We start from the raw sequence: 13,999 nt of genomic DNA, 5'->3' as shown, positions 1-13,999 counted from the left end.
ATGAAGTACCACACCTCAACTCCTTCACCTGATTTTTAATAAATATATAAAAACTATTATAAAATAAAATAAAGCCAAAGCTCTTTATAAGGAATATATGAAAATATAAGATATACTTTTAGGGATTAGGAGGCATATTTGTCATTAACCAGGAGTTGATAATGGAAGGTTCATATATAGAGTGAGTTGCCCTCAAGAATGCTATAATGTGGATACATATTTCCCGTGCTTCTTTTTGGATCCTATGGAAGAAAAGAAACCAAAAAGTCTTCATGGATAAAGAACATCTTTCGTTGTGTTTTTTTCATATTGTCATTTATTATGCTACTTCTTAGTGTAAGAGTTCTAATCTTTTTGCTACATATTCTTATGCTTCCCTTTTGAACAACTGGGATAGCTCTTTGTAATCATCATGGATTGTACGTCCTTTTTGTGAATTTCATACATCAATGAAATTGTTACTTATCTAAAAGAATAAAAAAAATAGATAGAGTGAGTTAAGACATATTGTTATAAATATTATACAATTTCATACATACTGTAATATTGTAAAATTTCCCCCTTTTTTGTAACAAGAAATAGAACTTTTCATTGAAGAGATTAAAAGAAACTATTAACTAATAATTAAAATGTACGAAACCAAAAGAAGATTCACCATGGAGTTACTTGCCTCAGTGACCTCAAGGCAACCCATGGTAGTTGTCCTGAGACTAGAATTTTCAATCTCAAAGGAAAACGAAAAAAGGTATACAAAGAAAATTAGAGTTTTAAATTTGCGACCGTAGTGCTTCAAGTTTTCAACTGAGAGTTTGTTACACTCAATCATTACTCTAGTAAATGATCCTGCCATTTACCCCATCATAAACAATTCTAATTAATTCAAAACTTACAATTTAATTTTGGGTCAATATGAAGGATAATTTGGTTTGCATATGAAATACTTTCCTTCCCCATATGAATAAAAATTATTGGTATGAAACTTGGGTGGTATTTAGCATATCCTTTTATTTTCTGTGAAAGTATGATTTTTCATCCAGAAAAAAATAGTAGTAAATAACCACTGCATGAAACCCATATATGAATAATGAATGAACCCATTAATTTGCACAAAAAAGGCAACCATATGCAGGAGCAGGACTACCATAATGGACTGATCAATATAAACGTAATGAGTGAACAGAAACCTGTTGCCCAGAAACATAGGTTGGAATAGTTGAACCTCCCCATGATTCAAAGCGGTAAACATCCAGGTAATTTCTCTGGTCAAAGGTGCAATCACATCAAACAAAACCAATAATGTAACGAGTTAGATTGAATTGTATGTGAAAGAAGAACTTATTTACCACCAATACTTCATGTCCTTCACAAAAAAGGGGGACAAAAAGGCTAATCCCAAATTGCATGATAAGGTATCCATGAGAGAGAGAGAGAGAGAGAGAGAGATCAGAGATCAGTACTCGGCCGCCTGTTTGGTCATACTACAGAATTATTTTGCAAATAATGCGATGCCATTTTCAATGAAAAAATGGTAGTATGACTAATTTCTACTTAGTGTTGCAGAAGATCCTTTACCATCTGTCGGTGCATTCGGAAGAGTTGGCACCAACTTTAGTTAACGGTTGTTATTTCCACTTACAATAACAAGATTTTCAAAAGTGGCTAAATAAAATCACTTACCGCCACTTCAATAGCAGCAAATTCCACCAACCCATGAGCATGCTTATGTTCTAAACATAATACGTCACATAATATTTCTGATGGCACATAATATTTCTAGTAAAAATATATAACTTTTTTGTCAAATCATCACCATGCATATCACCCGTTGTGCTTTGTTTAGAAGGAAAAATCTTGATGGAAATAAAATCAGATAACAAAGTAATCAAAATAGAGATAAAGTCAAGAATTAAGTTATTCAGCTGAATTTTTTAAAAAATAAAAAATCTTTTCATTGGGATAATGAAAATAGACTATGCTCAAAGTATAAAGGAAACCAAACAAAAATACCAAAAATACCCAGTCAAGTCAATTTTAAAATGTACATCCTTTTTACTTCATGTTCAGTAAAAGGATGGCGACTAAACATGATAGCAAAATGTTTCAAACCCTATATCTTGATTGTAAATTGCTAATACTATTTTTTGTAGTTCTCATATGCAAGTGGGTGATAAACTAAGAGAACAAGACAGTAACGGTGAATAAAAAGTGAATCAAAGGAAAGTTTTTTTTTTCTGAAAAAAGAAACGAGCATCTTCATTAAGATAATGAAATGACACAGTACAGAGTGTATAATACAATAAAGAAAAATAAAAGAAAGTAAATACAAAGATTGAAATGCATAAGAAAACATGGATAAAGTAATTTTGCTTCTACTTTTTAAAATTTCCACGCCATTAATAGCACAGTTCCGCAATGATGGAACCCAATTGTTGTAACTGAAAACTAGAGTTGAAGAAGACTTGTTCGATGAGATTTTTGAATAGATGGCTTCTTTTGAGGAGCCCGAATGAGTTTTGACCCAGCTTTTGAAACCTAAAGGCCTGTTTGGTAGAGAATCCAGATTTGTTTTATGTTTTCAAATTCACTAAGTTCAACAAATATGTTGTCTAAGAAACTTGTACACCACCTTAAGCTAAAAATTGACCCCCATCCAAGCCCCTATAAGGTAGGATGGATTAAAAAGGGGGAGAGGTTATTGTTAATGAACTTTGTACGGTTCCATTGTCAATTGGAACACATTACAAAGATCAAAGCATATGCGATGTCCTAGACATGGACGCTTGTCACATTCTACTTGGAAGACCTTGGCAATACGATAATCATACCAAACATAATGGTAATGCCAACACATATGAGTTTGAATGGATGGGTAAAAAGGTGATCCTTGTACCTATTGATTTGAAAACTCCTATGAGCAAACATATCATCAAGGAGAAGCACAAGGCAAACTTATTTTCTATCATGCCTTATAAACAAGTTTGGGCAAATGCAAACACATTCAAACTAGCTTTATTTCTCCATGCCAAACCCGAGGCCTTATTACCAACCCCTATGGACAGCAAACTGCAGAACCTTTTAGACAAGTTTCCCTCCATTACTAAGGTCCCAAGTGGCCTACCTCAACTCCGGGACATCCAACATAACATAGATTTCATCCCCTGATCCTCTTTACCCCACTTGCCCCACTACCGAATGAGCCCTAGTGAGTGCCAAGCCCTCCAAGCCATTATCCAAGATCTCTTACATAAGAAACATATTCAACCTAGCCTCAGCACTTGTGCTGTCCCAACTCTTTTAGCTCCTAAAAAAGATGGTAGTTGACGCTTATGCATAGATATTCGTGCGGTCAATAAGATAACAATCAAATATAGATTTCCAATTCCAAGAATTTCGGACCTACTTGATCAATTAGCCGGTGCAAAGGTATTTTCCAAGGTGGATTATGTAGATACCACCAAATAAGAATTAGACCGGGTGAGTGGAAAACCGCATTCAAAACTAACCAAGGACTATTTGAGTAGCTTGTAACGCCTTTTGGGCTGTCAAATGCACCTAGCACTTTTATGAGATTTATGAACCAAATATTTTTACCTTGCATCAACAAATTTGGGGTCATTTACTTTGATGACATCCTAATTTACAGCAAGACTGTCAATGACCACCCTACACACCTCCAGGAAGTATTCTCTATCCTTGAATCTAATGCTCTATGCATCAATCCTAAGAAATGTCTTCTTATGCAGCAACATCAAATTTCTTGGCTTCATTATTGGACAAGGTGTCCAAGCGGATCCTCAAAAAATTGCAGCCATCAAAGAATGGCCAATACCTACATCGGTCAAAGAGGATCTTTCCTTGGTTTAGCATCACTTTATCGCAAATTTATTAAGAATTTTAGCTCCATAGCTGCCCCTTTAACTCGTTGCCTAAAGAAAGGTAAATTTGCATGGTTTAAAGAGACTATGGATAGTTTTAATGTTTTAAAAGATAAATTAGCTAACCCACTGGTTTTAGCTCTCAAATATTTTAGTAAAGTATTTTAAGTAGCTATAGATGCAAGCTCTACTGGCATAGGGGCTGTCCTCTCATAAGAATCTCATCCTTAAGAGTTTTTTAGTGAAAAGCTAAGCGAGGCTAGACAAAAGTGGTCCACCTATGAACAAGAACTTTATGCATTGGTCAGAGCCCTCCATCAATGGGAACATTATCTTATAGGCAAGGAATTTGTTTTAATAACTGATCATTATTCCTTAAAATTCCTTCATTCTCAGAAAAACATAAACTGAATGCATGCTAGATGGATTTCTAGAAGGGCAAGGCAGAACAGACGACGGAAAGTAGTAGATGAAATACCACTGAGCCAAGGGTCCATCCAAAAAGAGGTAGTAGAACCATTACCAATACGCAGACGGACACGACTATTAATCTAACCAACATTTTGACAAATGTATCTCCAAGGGGAAAGATGAAAGCCTCGATGTCTAGAAGAAGGCCAACCCTCCCACTCAGGCTTCAAGACAAAAACCTTGGCTCTTCTATCAAAATGGAGATGGAGATATTTGGAAGAAGAAAATTCACTTTGGTGCCAAGTTGTTAGAAGCATCCATGGTAAAGATTCTTATAATCGGCACACAGTCGGAAAAGTTAGAAGAAGTTTGAGAAATCCTTGGATAAGCATTTCTAGGACTTGGCAGAAAGTGGATGTTCTAGCTAAGTATAACCTTGGAAATGGCAGCCGTATTGCTTTTTGGGAGGATGCTTGGGATGGTGGTTCCTTTCGGCATTCTATTTCCAAGACTCTTTAAAGCAGCCTTGTTTCCAAAAGGTTCGGTTGCTAATCATTGGGATTACTCTTTGGCCTCTTGGTCTATTATTTTCGTCGTTTGCTTAAAGAGGAGGAAATTATTGAGTATCATAATTTGCTCGAGCAAATCTCAGCTAGAAAAGTGACAGAAAACTTTGATAAAAGATCTTGGCCACTAGAAGGGAGTGGGATCTTTTCTATAAAATCTCTCTCGGCTCACCTTTCTCCTTCTTCCCCTTTGGACAAATCGTTCTATCATGCATTATGGAAGCCAAATTGTCCAAGATGTATCAACGTCCTTGTATGGACAATGGTCTTTGGTTTACTAAACATCTCCTCAGTTATGCAACATAAGATGCGTTTAAGTTGCTTGTCTCCTTCCATGTGCTTTCTTTGTAAACAGAATGGAGAGGATTTATAGCATCTATCCTTCAATTGCAATTATTCAGTTAAGTGTTGGTAGGAATTATTCAACATCTTCAATACCTCATGGGTGTTTAGCAATGATTTTAGAGACAAGGTACAGCAGCTTTTAATCGGTCCTCATTTAACAAAAAAACCTCGTTTGATTTGGATCAATGCAGTCAAGGCTTTGTTGGTTGAATTGTGGTTTGAGAGAAACCAAAGGGTATTCCATGATAAATTCCTTGGTTGGTCAGATTGCCTTGACGCTACCCGTCGAAATGCTTCTTTGTGGTGCACTCAATCCAACCATTTCGAGGCATTCTCTATTCAAGATCTTTGCTCAAGCTAGCGGGCATTTATCTTTACTACGTAATTTGCTCTTGTTTAAGTCCGTTTTGATAATTGTTCTAATGTACTTTTTGTTTGGATGGAAACTGCCTTTTTGTAATCTCTTTTTGAATACCGTAAGAAAAGTGATTTTTTATATTGATCTTTTTATATTGAGATTAGATTGTAGGAAATGATGTGGGTGCTAAGGGGGTATCAACTTAGTTGAGATGTCCGGGTGGGCCTCCTGATCCATAGGTCTTCTGTTGTATGCTCTTTGTATAACTATCTTGTACTTTGAACATTTGTCTCATTTTTATTAATGAAGAGACTTGTTTCCATTTCAAAAAAAAAAAAAACCCTTACTTTCCGCCATAACACATCAGGTTCAATAACAAAACGCCATATCCATTTACCCAGGAGCGCAAAATTATGGTAAAAATTACCAATGTCAAGGCCCCCCCTTAATTTTGGACATTGAATAAATTCCCAGTTACCATTATGCATACCACCCTCATCGTGAAATACAACTTTGTCTTCATTGAATCTCTTGTTTTCGAATTCTTTACCAAACATGCCCTAAGTTTTTTGGTCTTTTGCTTACATCACCATTGGGTGAAATTACCAAAATAACCAAAATACACGTGTGATGGGCTAGCTCCTCAATTCTTGATCTCGCTTCTATATGTCGCTTCTTAATTCACAATTGGTCTCCTTCCTTCCCCGTTTGTTTCCTCTATGTTGTCTCCATTCTTGCTCTCACTCCTCGATTCTCGCTCCCACCGCTTGATCTCGCTCTGATTCACACTTGCTTTCCATCTTCCATCTTCTCAGGAAGAAAATTGTGCTTCTCGATTTTTCTGTGAGAGAGAGGGTCCAAACACGCTCGTGGAGAAGATGGAAGATTGAAGATTGCGCTCACGGAGGAAAATTTTCTTTTTGATTAGAGAGAGAGAGAGATTGCAGAATGAAGCCAAAAAAATCAACAGGTTGTTGCAGAACAAAGAAGAAGAAATCTAGGAGGTTGTTGTGGAGGTTGCAAAATGAAGAAAAGAAATCCAAGAGATTGCAGAACAAAGAAAAAAAATCGAAGAAGGAGAAGAAACAAACTGTAACGAGAATCGAGAAGCAAAGTCGTGCATTTTTGTTGTTTTAATAATTTCACCCCATGGTGATGTAAGCAAAAGACCAAAAATCATAGATTTCTAAAAGTTGAGTCAGATTTCATTTAGGCCTCCAAAATAGGCCATTGATGCCATTTTCCCACGTTCAATAGGGAGTTGGAGGAGTGGGGTTGTCTTGCATCCTTTTTGGACACTAAAAGGCCTTCCCTTAGCCAAGACTTGCTAACTTGGAGGTTAGAAAAGAAAGGTAACTTCTCGATGAGTTTACCTATTGTTACCGGAGAAAATAAGGTTGTTGAGAAATGGGGTGAAGTTTTGCTTATGGTCTGTGGCTCCTGGCAGTATCAATACTTTTGACAAGTTGCAAAGAAGGTTTCCTAATTTTCAGTTATCTCCAAATATCTGTGTGTTATGCAAGAGCAATGGAGAGTCTTTGTCTCATTTCTTCCTCCATTGAGATTTCAGTAGCAGAGTATGGGATTTTTTTAAGAATTCGTTTGGCCTCCAGTGATCTAAGCAAGACGATTGACTGGTGGAGTCCCTCAATGGTTGGGGGCTTCGAGATAATGTAAAGGTGTTAATGGTCAAATGTGGTTAAAGCTATTTTGTGGTTAATTTGGAACGAAAGGAATTATAGAGACTTTAAAGATGAGTTCAATTTTTTTGTTTGTTTTTATGTTTGTACAGCTCACAGCTTCCAATTGGATACTTTTGTAATTATTTCACTTTCACCATAAACCTAGATTAAAAGGTGTTTTTGTAACCTCTTCTTATTGAGTTAGGAACTGCTCGTCCCTTTACTTGTTAGGAACCTAATAATTGTGCTTGTTCTGTAAGACATAAGAGTGGAGAAAATTAACATGGTGGTCTGTCACGTACATGCGGCTCATCCTAGCTTGCCAATCACCAAGGCATTGCCTCAAAATATTAATAGCCCTTTTAATAAATAAAGATTCAGAAAATTTATGTAGGGAACTTACTGCTAATATCATTCTCCCAGATGTAGAAAACAATTCACCAGCAATATCAATTTCCACAGTAGTCACAGCACCTACAGCTGGCTGTGAGACACATGCAAGGAAATGGCGAACGACTAGCTCATATAATCTCTGTGAAGAAAAAATCTCACAATTATTGATGACTAAGGACTACAAGATGACAATATACAAGGACCAAGATAAACACAATTATGCAATGTAACAGACAAGTAAAGAAAAACTTTTACATGGTGATCCTGGCTCCATCCGCGTTCCCCAGCCGAGAACTTTGTTGGGTGAATAGGTGGATGGGCTTTGTCATCATGCCCGCCACCACTAGGATTCCTCCAAAGTCCTGATCCAGGATCTAGCAACCTCTGTGCATATGCTCCCCATATCTGGTGTTCTTGTTGTTCTTGCACAATGCCCTATATTATTGAAACTCTTAAGCACCCATTAAAGGCAAGTTTGGGAATGATTTTAAAATGACCAAAATCACTTTTGACATGCATAAAATCCTTTTTCTTCTACAATTGTGATGTTTGGTAAGGATGAAAGAGCGTCCAAAAGCACTTCAAATGATTCTAGGTCAATCATTGGGAGGTGATTTTTGTTATGTGATTGTGAGTGATTCTTTTTTAAAATACTATTATTTCATATTAAAAGATTCTCCTCCTATTTCACTTTATTGTATCCTAAACTTTTTATGGAAAAAAAAAAGGTCTTTTTCTTTTTAAGAGTTTTAGCTCAAAACACTTATGCTAAAAGCCAATCTCAAACATGTCTTTGAGTCATTGAAAATCACTTTCTATTATACAAAATCCCAGGCATAAAACCAAACATCAAAATGATTGTTTTAAAAATAACTTTTAACAAATTACTTGTTAATAAATCAATTTTGTTAAAATTACTATGTATAAAAACACCCCCAAACATGCCTTCATTTCTCCATCTTCTTAGAAGCACATTGTATCACGACCTTTTAGTAGCATTTTTGGATGTTTTGTGTACTACTGGTAGATTAAGTTTTGTGGCTTTGTTGGTTTGTCATTAGTTTATTCCGTTGGTTGAGTTGTAATTTGTTCATCGGATATTTGGTCGTATTTGTTTGTTCTTTAGGATGATTTGGATATGATGAGGGTTATAAAGGGGTGTCAACCTAGTTGAGATACCTGATTGTACCTCCTGATCCTTAGTTTTTTTTTGTTCGTTGTTTCCTTATTGTATATTGAGCTTTGTCTCATTTCATTATCTTAATGAAGAGACTGTTACGACCTTACTTGAATAGGATCTATTCTATGGGTAGTACAATAGTATCCTTGAGATTTTAATGAAGAGACTGTTCCTTTTTTTATATTTAAAAAATAATAATTTAAAGAAAAAAAAAAACTAATTCAATAAGCTAGAGAGAACAAAGTTGAGCCCACTAGACATCTTTCCCATTTTTCACTAGAAAATGTTGTGCTTGCATGGATAAAGTTAAATATCCATTTGTCATAAGAAAGTTATGCATAACTAATAGCTTTAGACTCAGACTTTCAAGTAAATTAGCAAGCCTCCGATTAAACAAAACGTTTTTTTTTTAATATTACGTACTATAAGAACCAGAGAGGTTGTGAACGTACACCCTATAGTGGGAAGCATCATGGCTTCACTTGAGCTATACTCGTCGAAAACTATGGAGCCTTTGTTCAAATTCAGTGTTAGTGAAGGCTAATGGTTGATCCCAAAGATGGGAAAACAAAAAAGTATTCTACACCTTTTATTTCACAATAAATACATTATTCAAATGACAGTTCTTTAAGTTTACTTCAATTAAAAATTTTACTAAAGCTATGCCCGTGGAAAATATGAATTCAGCCAAATAGTTCAAGCTCGAAATTGTTAGCTCAAGTAAGAAAAAGATGCCAGTGAGATTGGTGGTGGAGACCATCACCAAAACATATACCTACATGAAGATCGGTCCTTTGAGAAAAGCAATCAGTCTCTGTACGAGGATAACTAATGAAACCTGCTTGGTACAGATCTTCGGCCACCTTAAAACAACCAAAACAATTTATAGCTTGTTTATTAGCAATATAAAAAAAGGTTTAATAGTCAATTAAATAGTGATGACAATAGTAGATAATAGTGATGACATAAACAAGAGAATCATTATTCATTACCTAATATACCAATTTCTTTAAAACGTTTTTGTATGAGAAACTCAGAAAGTTCGATGAAATGAAATAAGCTGATGAATGAGAACTTAGTAGTAATGAAGCAAAGTTTCTTTCCGGTGAAAACGAGAACTTTCATTAAGAAAAAAAACGAAAAAAATACACGCATAAAAAAAACAAACCACCAAAAAAATAAGCCCACAGCAGAAGGAGCCCTACTAAAGAAAGGGGCTCCAACGTGCACTATGGATTAGTAATGAAGCAAAGATAAAATCTTGGCTGTAACCTTCATGGTGTGTTCAGAACTCATTCGGAAGTACCGTGAAGCTCGCTTTTCAAGCTCAATTGTATTCAATGGATGAGGAGGGTACTTTAACGTCTCTTGTCGTCTAACATTTACAACCTAAATACAATTGAAAGATTATAACTCCAGAATCAGGATGCATTATGGATTACTGCACCTAATTAAATTTCAACATACTCACTGTAGCGGTGGGTTCTTGTACGCACATTTCATAAAATACAACAGCACAAGTATAATCAAATAGATTCCCTCTTCTGCAAAATGAATAAACCCAATAATTACCAACAGATACAGTTTGACTGGAAAAAGATTGAAATTATCAAATAAATCAAGTCATTAGAAATTTACGTCCAACTAAATGTAGAAATCCCATCACCAGAATTGTGTGAACAGTTGATCGTCCAAAATTCCTCTGGCTCATGGGATTGGATCTCCCAATACCGCTCAACAACAAAGCCAAGAGTAGGAAACTAAGGATGAAAGGAAGCAAGAAGGCATACAGGTAAGCATCACCAGTGGTGGAATGCAAGTAAATAAAAAAAAATAAAAAAAAAAATAAAAAGAAGAAGCAAGAAGAAGAGTAAAGCATGCACCTACACATACCTGACATGGCCCATAACTCAAAACAATATTTCTATCATCTACAACAGAATCAATATTAAATGCATCTTTCAACAGCATAGTTTGGAACCTAGTGAAAGAAGCTCCAATTCTTAGATCAATTTCCTGCAAGTATAAAAAGCAACCGTAGTTATAGTAGTAAACAATTACAACAAAATGGAAGTTCTACAAGAAGTGCAATTACTTGTCTAGCATCAACTGCATCGGCAAACCATTTATTTGGTTGGACAAGATTTTGCACAGCTTCATGAATATCCCTGAACTCAAGATTATCATTTAAAATGTAGAAGTAATGAACTTTTGAAAACTACATGGCAAAACAGAAAAGAGATTTAGGATATGGAACCTTTCAATCAAAGCAGAGAAGTGGGCTCTCTTAATGTTAAGATGACGATTCACTGCTGTGCAAACTTCCACCACTTCAAATGCAATATTCTCTCCTTCTCTATCACAATCAAGCCAAAGGATGAGCCATTGACACCTTCTAGCTTCTTGTTCCAAAGTCCTCTTTATATCCATCTTGTCCTAACAACAGTTTTAACTTCAATGACAATCCAGCTCAAAATTTGACAAAACTGCATGGACTACAATACAGACCTTACATGGATCTGTGCTATGACGTGAATGTTAATGACATGCCCACGTGGCAATTGTGGGACTTGTGGGGTTAAAGTTACTTGATGAGGTTTGAAAATCTTTGTTAGATAGTGTTTGGATGCGGAAGGAGAGTGATCAACAAAAGGAAAAGTTTGCTAAGCCAAGCCAAGGTTTTATAGGTCAACGGAGTTTTACAAATGGGAGGAGCTTCAGGAGAGCAATGAGATTTATTATCACAAGAAAATATTTCTTGAGTTTTTGGAATGATGGAAGCCTATATGTATCCGCCTCTTGCCACAGTGATGACCCAATTTAATGGTGCAGATTGCTTTCACAATATTTTCCACCTGATCTAATCTACATCCGACTTTAAAAATAAAAATAAATAAAAGTCCAAGAATACAAGTGAGTGGACGAGTTTAGATATTTGAACATTGTCGATAACTTTAATTCACAAAAGGGATGTACTAGTAAAAGTTAGATAACCGTAGAGAACTCAAGATTATAATTAGTTCCGTGGAGCTGTTTAAAATCATATAGAAGCTTTGTTTACATGTGTACTTGGTAATCTGGATTCTAGTCAATAATCTCTTATCTTTCCTACATGGAAAAGAAGAGAGCATTTAAGCATAGGCAAACTAGCTAGTGTGATATATTCTCCCTTTGATTTTTGAGTGGCTTTACCCCTACCGTTCTTTTGGCAGCTTTACATGATGACTATGGTGTTGAAAAACATACTTTTAACACAATTCTCCTTTTCAGGTATTTGATTTCACTTCCATAGTTCCAGTAACATCTCACCTCCTATTTGGGGTGTAAGTGTCGATATCTCCAAATTTACAATCTATCCTCCTATAGTGAGAGGGTCTTCCAGGTCATTTACCCCATGGTTCCCCATCATCCGATTATTTTCAGCTAGTTGTTAAGCGAAAACCTCCAACGACTGCAACTCTGATGTGGTAACCCCAAAAGGGAGATCACAGACGAAAATCAAGAACAGCCACTTGAGACTTTTCGTAGCCGGAAATTGGCCTAACTGTAGACCTTTCCAAAAGGCCATAACTAGGATCAGAGATAGGATGATCCAGGATCACTTTGAAGCAAAGAGGAGGAACATTTTCGTAGAAATCGGTAAAAATGCAAGTATGAAGAGAACGATACGGACCTCAGGGACAACTTTGCGGACAGGAGCGTGGAAGAGCTGAACTGGGTCGCAGGAATGCCATTTGCGGTACCGTTCTTCAAACTCGAGCTCCATGAGGTGGCCAGTGACGGAGGTGACGATCATATTGCAAGACTGGCCTCGAATGGCGTAGTTGAACTCGAAAATCTTGTTGTAGCGAGAACGACCGTCACGAACTCGAAGACCCTGGTTCCTGGAGAGTATGGTGGCCACAGATTTCGCCACCGATGGCTTCTCTGCCACGTTGAGGACGGTAATCGGACGGCCGCCGGACATGGCTACTGCACCGCCCGTCCGAGCAACAGCTCTGAGATTTTGGAGGGCTTTAGACGAAATGGCGGGAAGGGATAAATTGGGATTTTTGTTTTTCTTTTTGAGAGGAGGTTTTTTATATGGTATGTTTAAATAATTACAAATATAAAATACAATATCACCATAGATTCTAGGTTTAAATCTTATTTTGATCCCTAAACTTTAAAAATATCTATAGTCACTGAACTTTTAAAAAATATTTACTTTAATCCCTACTATTGAGATTTAACTCTTAAACATGATGGTGAAATTACTTGTATTTTCAGATGATTAGATTGTCAAACAAATTAGTCATACTAAAAAATCTATGATTTTTATTTTGAATTGGTTGGTAAAATGGTTTTCTATAGGAGATCTCAAACGCTTTTGGTCATTTATTATTTTGGAACGTTGATTGGTGATATTTCGCTTCACATTCATCTTGCTCAACTCGTGCTTGATGCAGTTTCATCCTTAAACATATTTTATCTTTAAATAATTAACACGATCATATTAGTATATATCAAAATAAATACTTTGTAAGAGTTCGGAGACTAAAAATAACGTTTTTTAAAATTTAGGGACCAAAATAAAATTTGAACATAGATTCTGTCTTTTATAAACTCTTATCGATTATGATATTGTCATAGAGTTATAACCATTTTAGCAGTCTTATATGTTGTCGAAATCAATGGATGAAAGCTTGTTATAGAATAATCTGGTATCTTTTAATTTCTCCATTTTGAATGTTTGTGTATATAGATAACATATTTTTTTAAAAAAAAAAACAAGGTTAAAGTGTTAGTTTAAAACTATGACCATGATAGAGTAAGATTCAAATTACACGATCAAACTATAATATTAACATGCTAACATGTTCTCTATCTAGTTTTTATTTTTATAGAGTTCGACAAGTTGCAAGTATGAGATTCGGACATTTCATTTATTAATCGAGAGATGTCCGTTGAGTAGGTTAATGTCAACACCTACAAACAAATTCAAAAAGTTATCTCTCTCTCTCTTGTACAGCTCAACAACATATGAGCGCGTAGTTATATATTACAATTTCTTCATCAACGTGCATATCATAATTGGTTGAATTATGCTTGAGTTGACAAAAATATCAAAATTCAAAAAGATAAATGATGTGTATATTTTATAATATATATGGCATTCCCTTACAACTAATTTCTCCGTAAATTTGAAA

General features: G+C 35.7%; 1 protein-coding gene across 4 annotated transcripts in view; it reads right to left on the bottom strand.

The window, feature by feature from the left end:
* The window catches only part of TOP3A (topoisomerase 3alpha), a 30,985-nt gene extending 18,109 nt beyond the window's left edge, over window positions 1–12,876 (bottom strand). Inside the window, exons 1-12 of one of the 4 annotated variants that reach the window (XM_090307663.1) lie at window positions 12,484–12,613; window positions 12,120–12,354; window positions 11,068–11,246; window positions 10,906–10,978; window positions 10,704–10,826; window positions 10,449–10,570; window positions 10,282–10,354; window positions 10,083–10,199; window positions 9,590–9,673; window positions 7,886–8,065; window positions 7,641–7,769; window positions 1,185–1,259 (exon numbers count right to left, since the gene is read on the bottom strand). In XM_090307663.1, the coding sequence (XP_090163789.1) occupies window positions 1,185–1,259; window positions 7,641–7,769; window positions 7,886–8,065; window positions 9,590–9,673; window positions 10,083–10,199; window positions 10,282–10,354; window positions 10,449–10,570; window positions 10,704–10,826; window positions 10,906–10,978; window positions 11,068–11,240 (1,149 nt within the window). In that variant the 5' untranslated portion in view covers window positions 11,241–11,246; window positions 12,120–12,354; window positions 12,484–12,613. Of the gene's footprint in view, window positions 1–1,184; window positions 1,260–7,640; window positions 7,770–7,885; window positions 8,066–9,589; window positions 9,674–10,082; window positions 10,200–10,281; window positions 10,355–10,448; window positions 10,571–10,703; window positions 10,827–10,905; window positions 10,979–11,067; window positions 11,247–12,119; window positions 12,363–12,483 lie in introns of all 4 variants that reach the window. The other 3 variants (XM_090307662.1, XM_090307664.1, XM_090307661.1) reach the window with 3 other exon arrangements.
* Window positions 12,877–13,999: the final 1,123 nt, after the last annotated feature.

Source organism: Benincasa hispida, chromosome 11, assembly GCF_027475165.1.
Source record: "Benincasa hispida cultivar pf3 chromosome 11, pf3_genome.v1.1, whole genome shotgun sequence".
NCBI lineage: Eukaryota > Viridiplantae > Streptophyta > Magnoliopsida > Cucurbitales > Cucurbitaceae > Benincasa > Benincasa hispida.
Note: the sequence above shows the minus strand (reverse complement) of the source record. Positions and strands in the feature narration are given on the sequence as shown.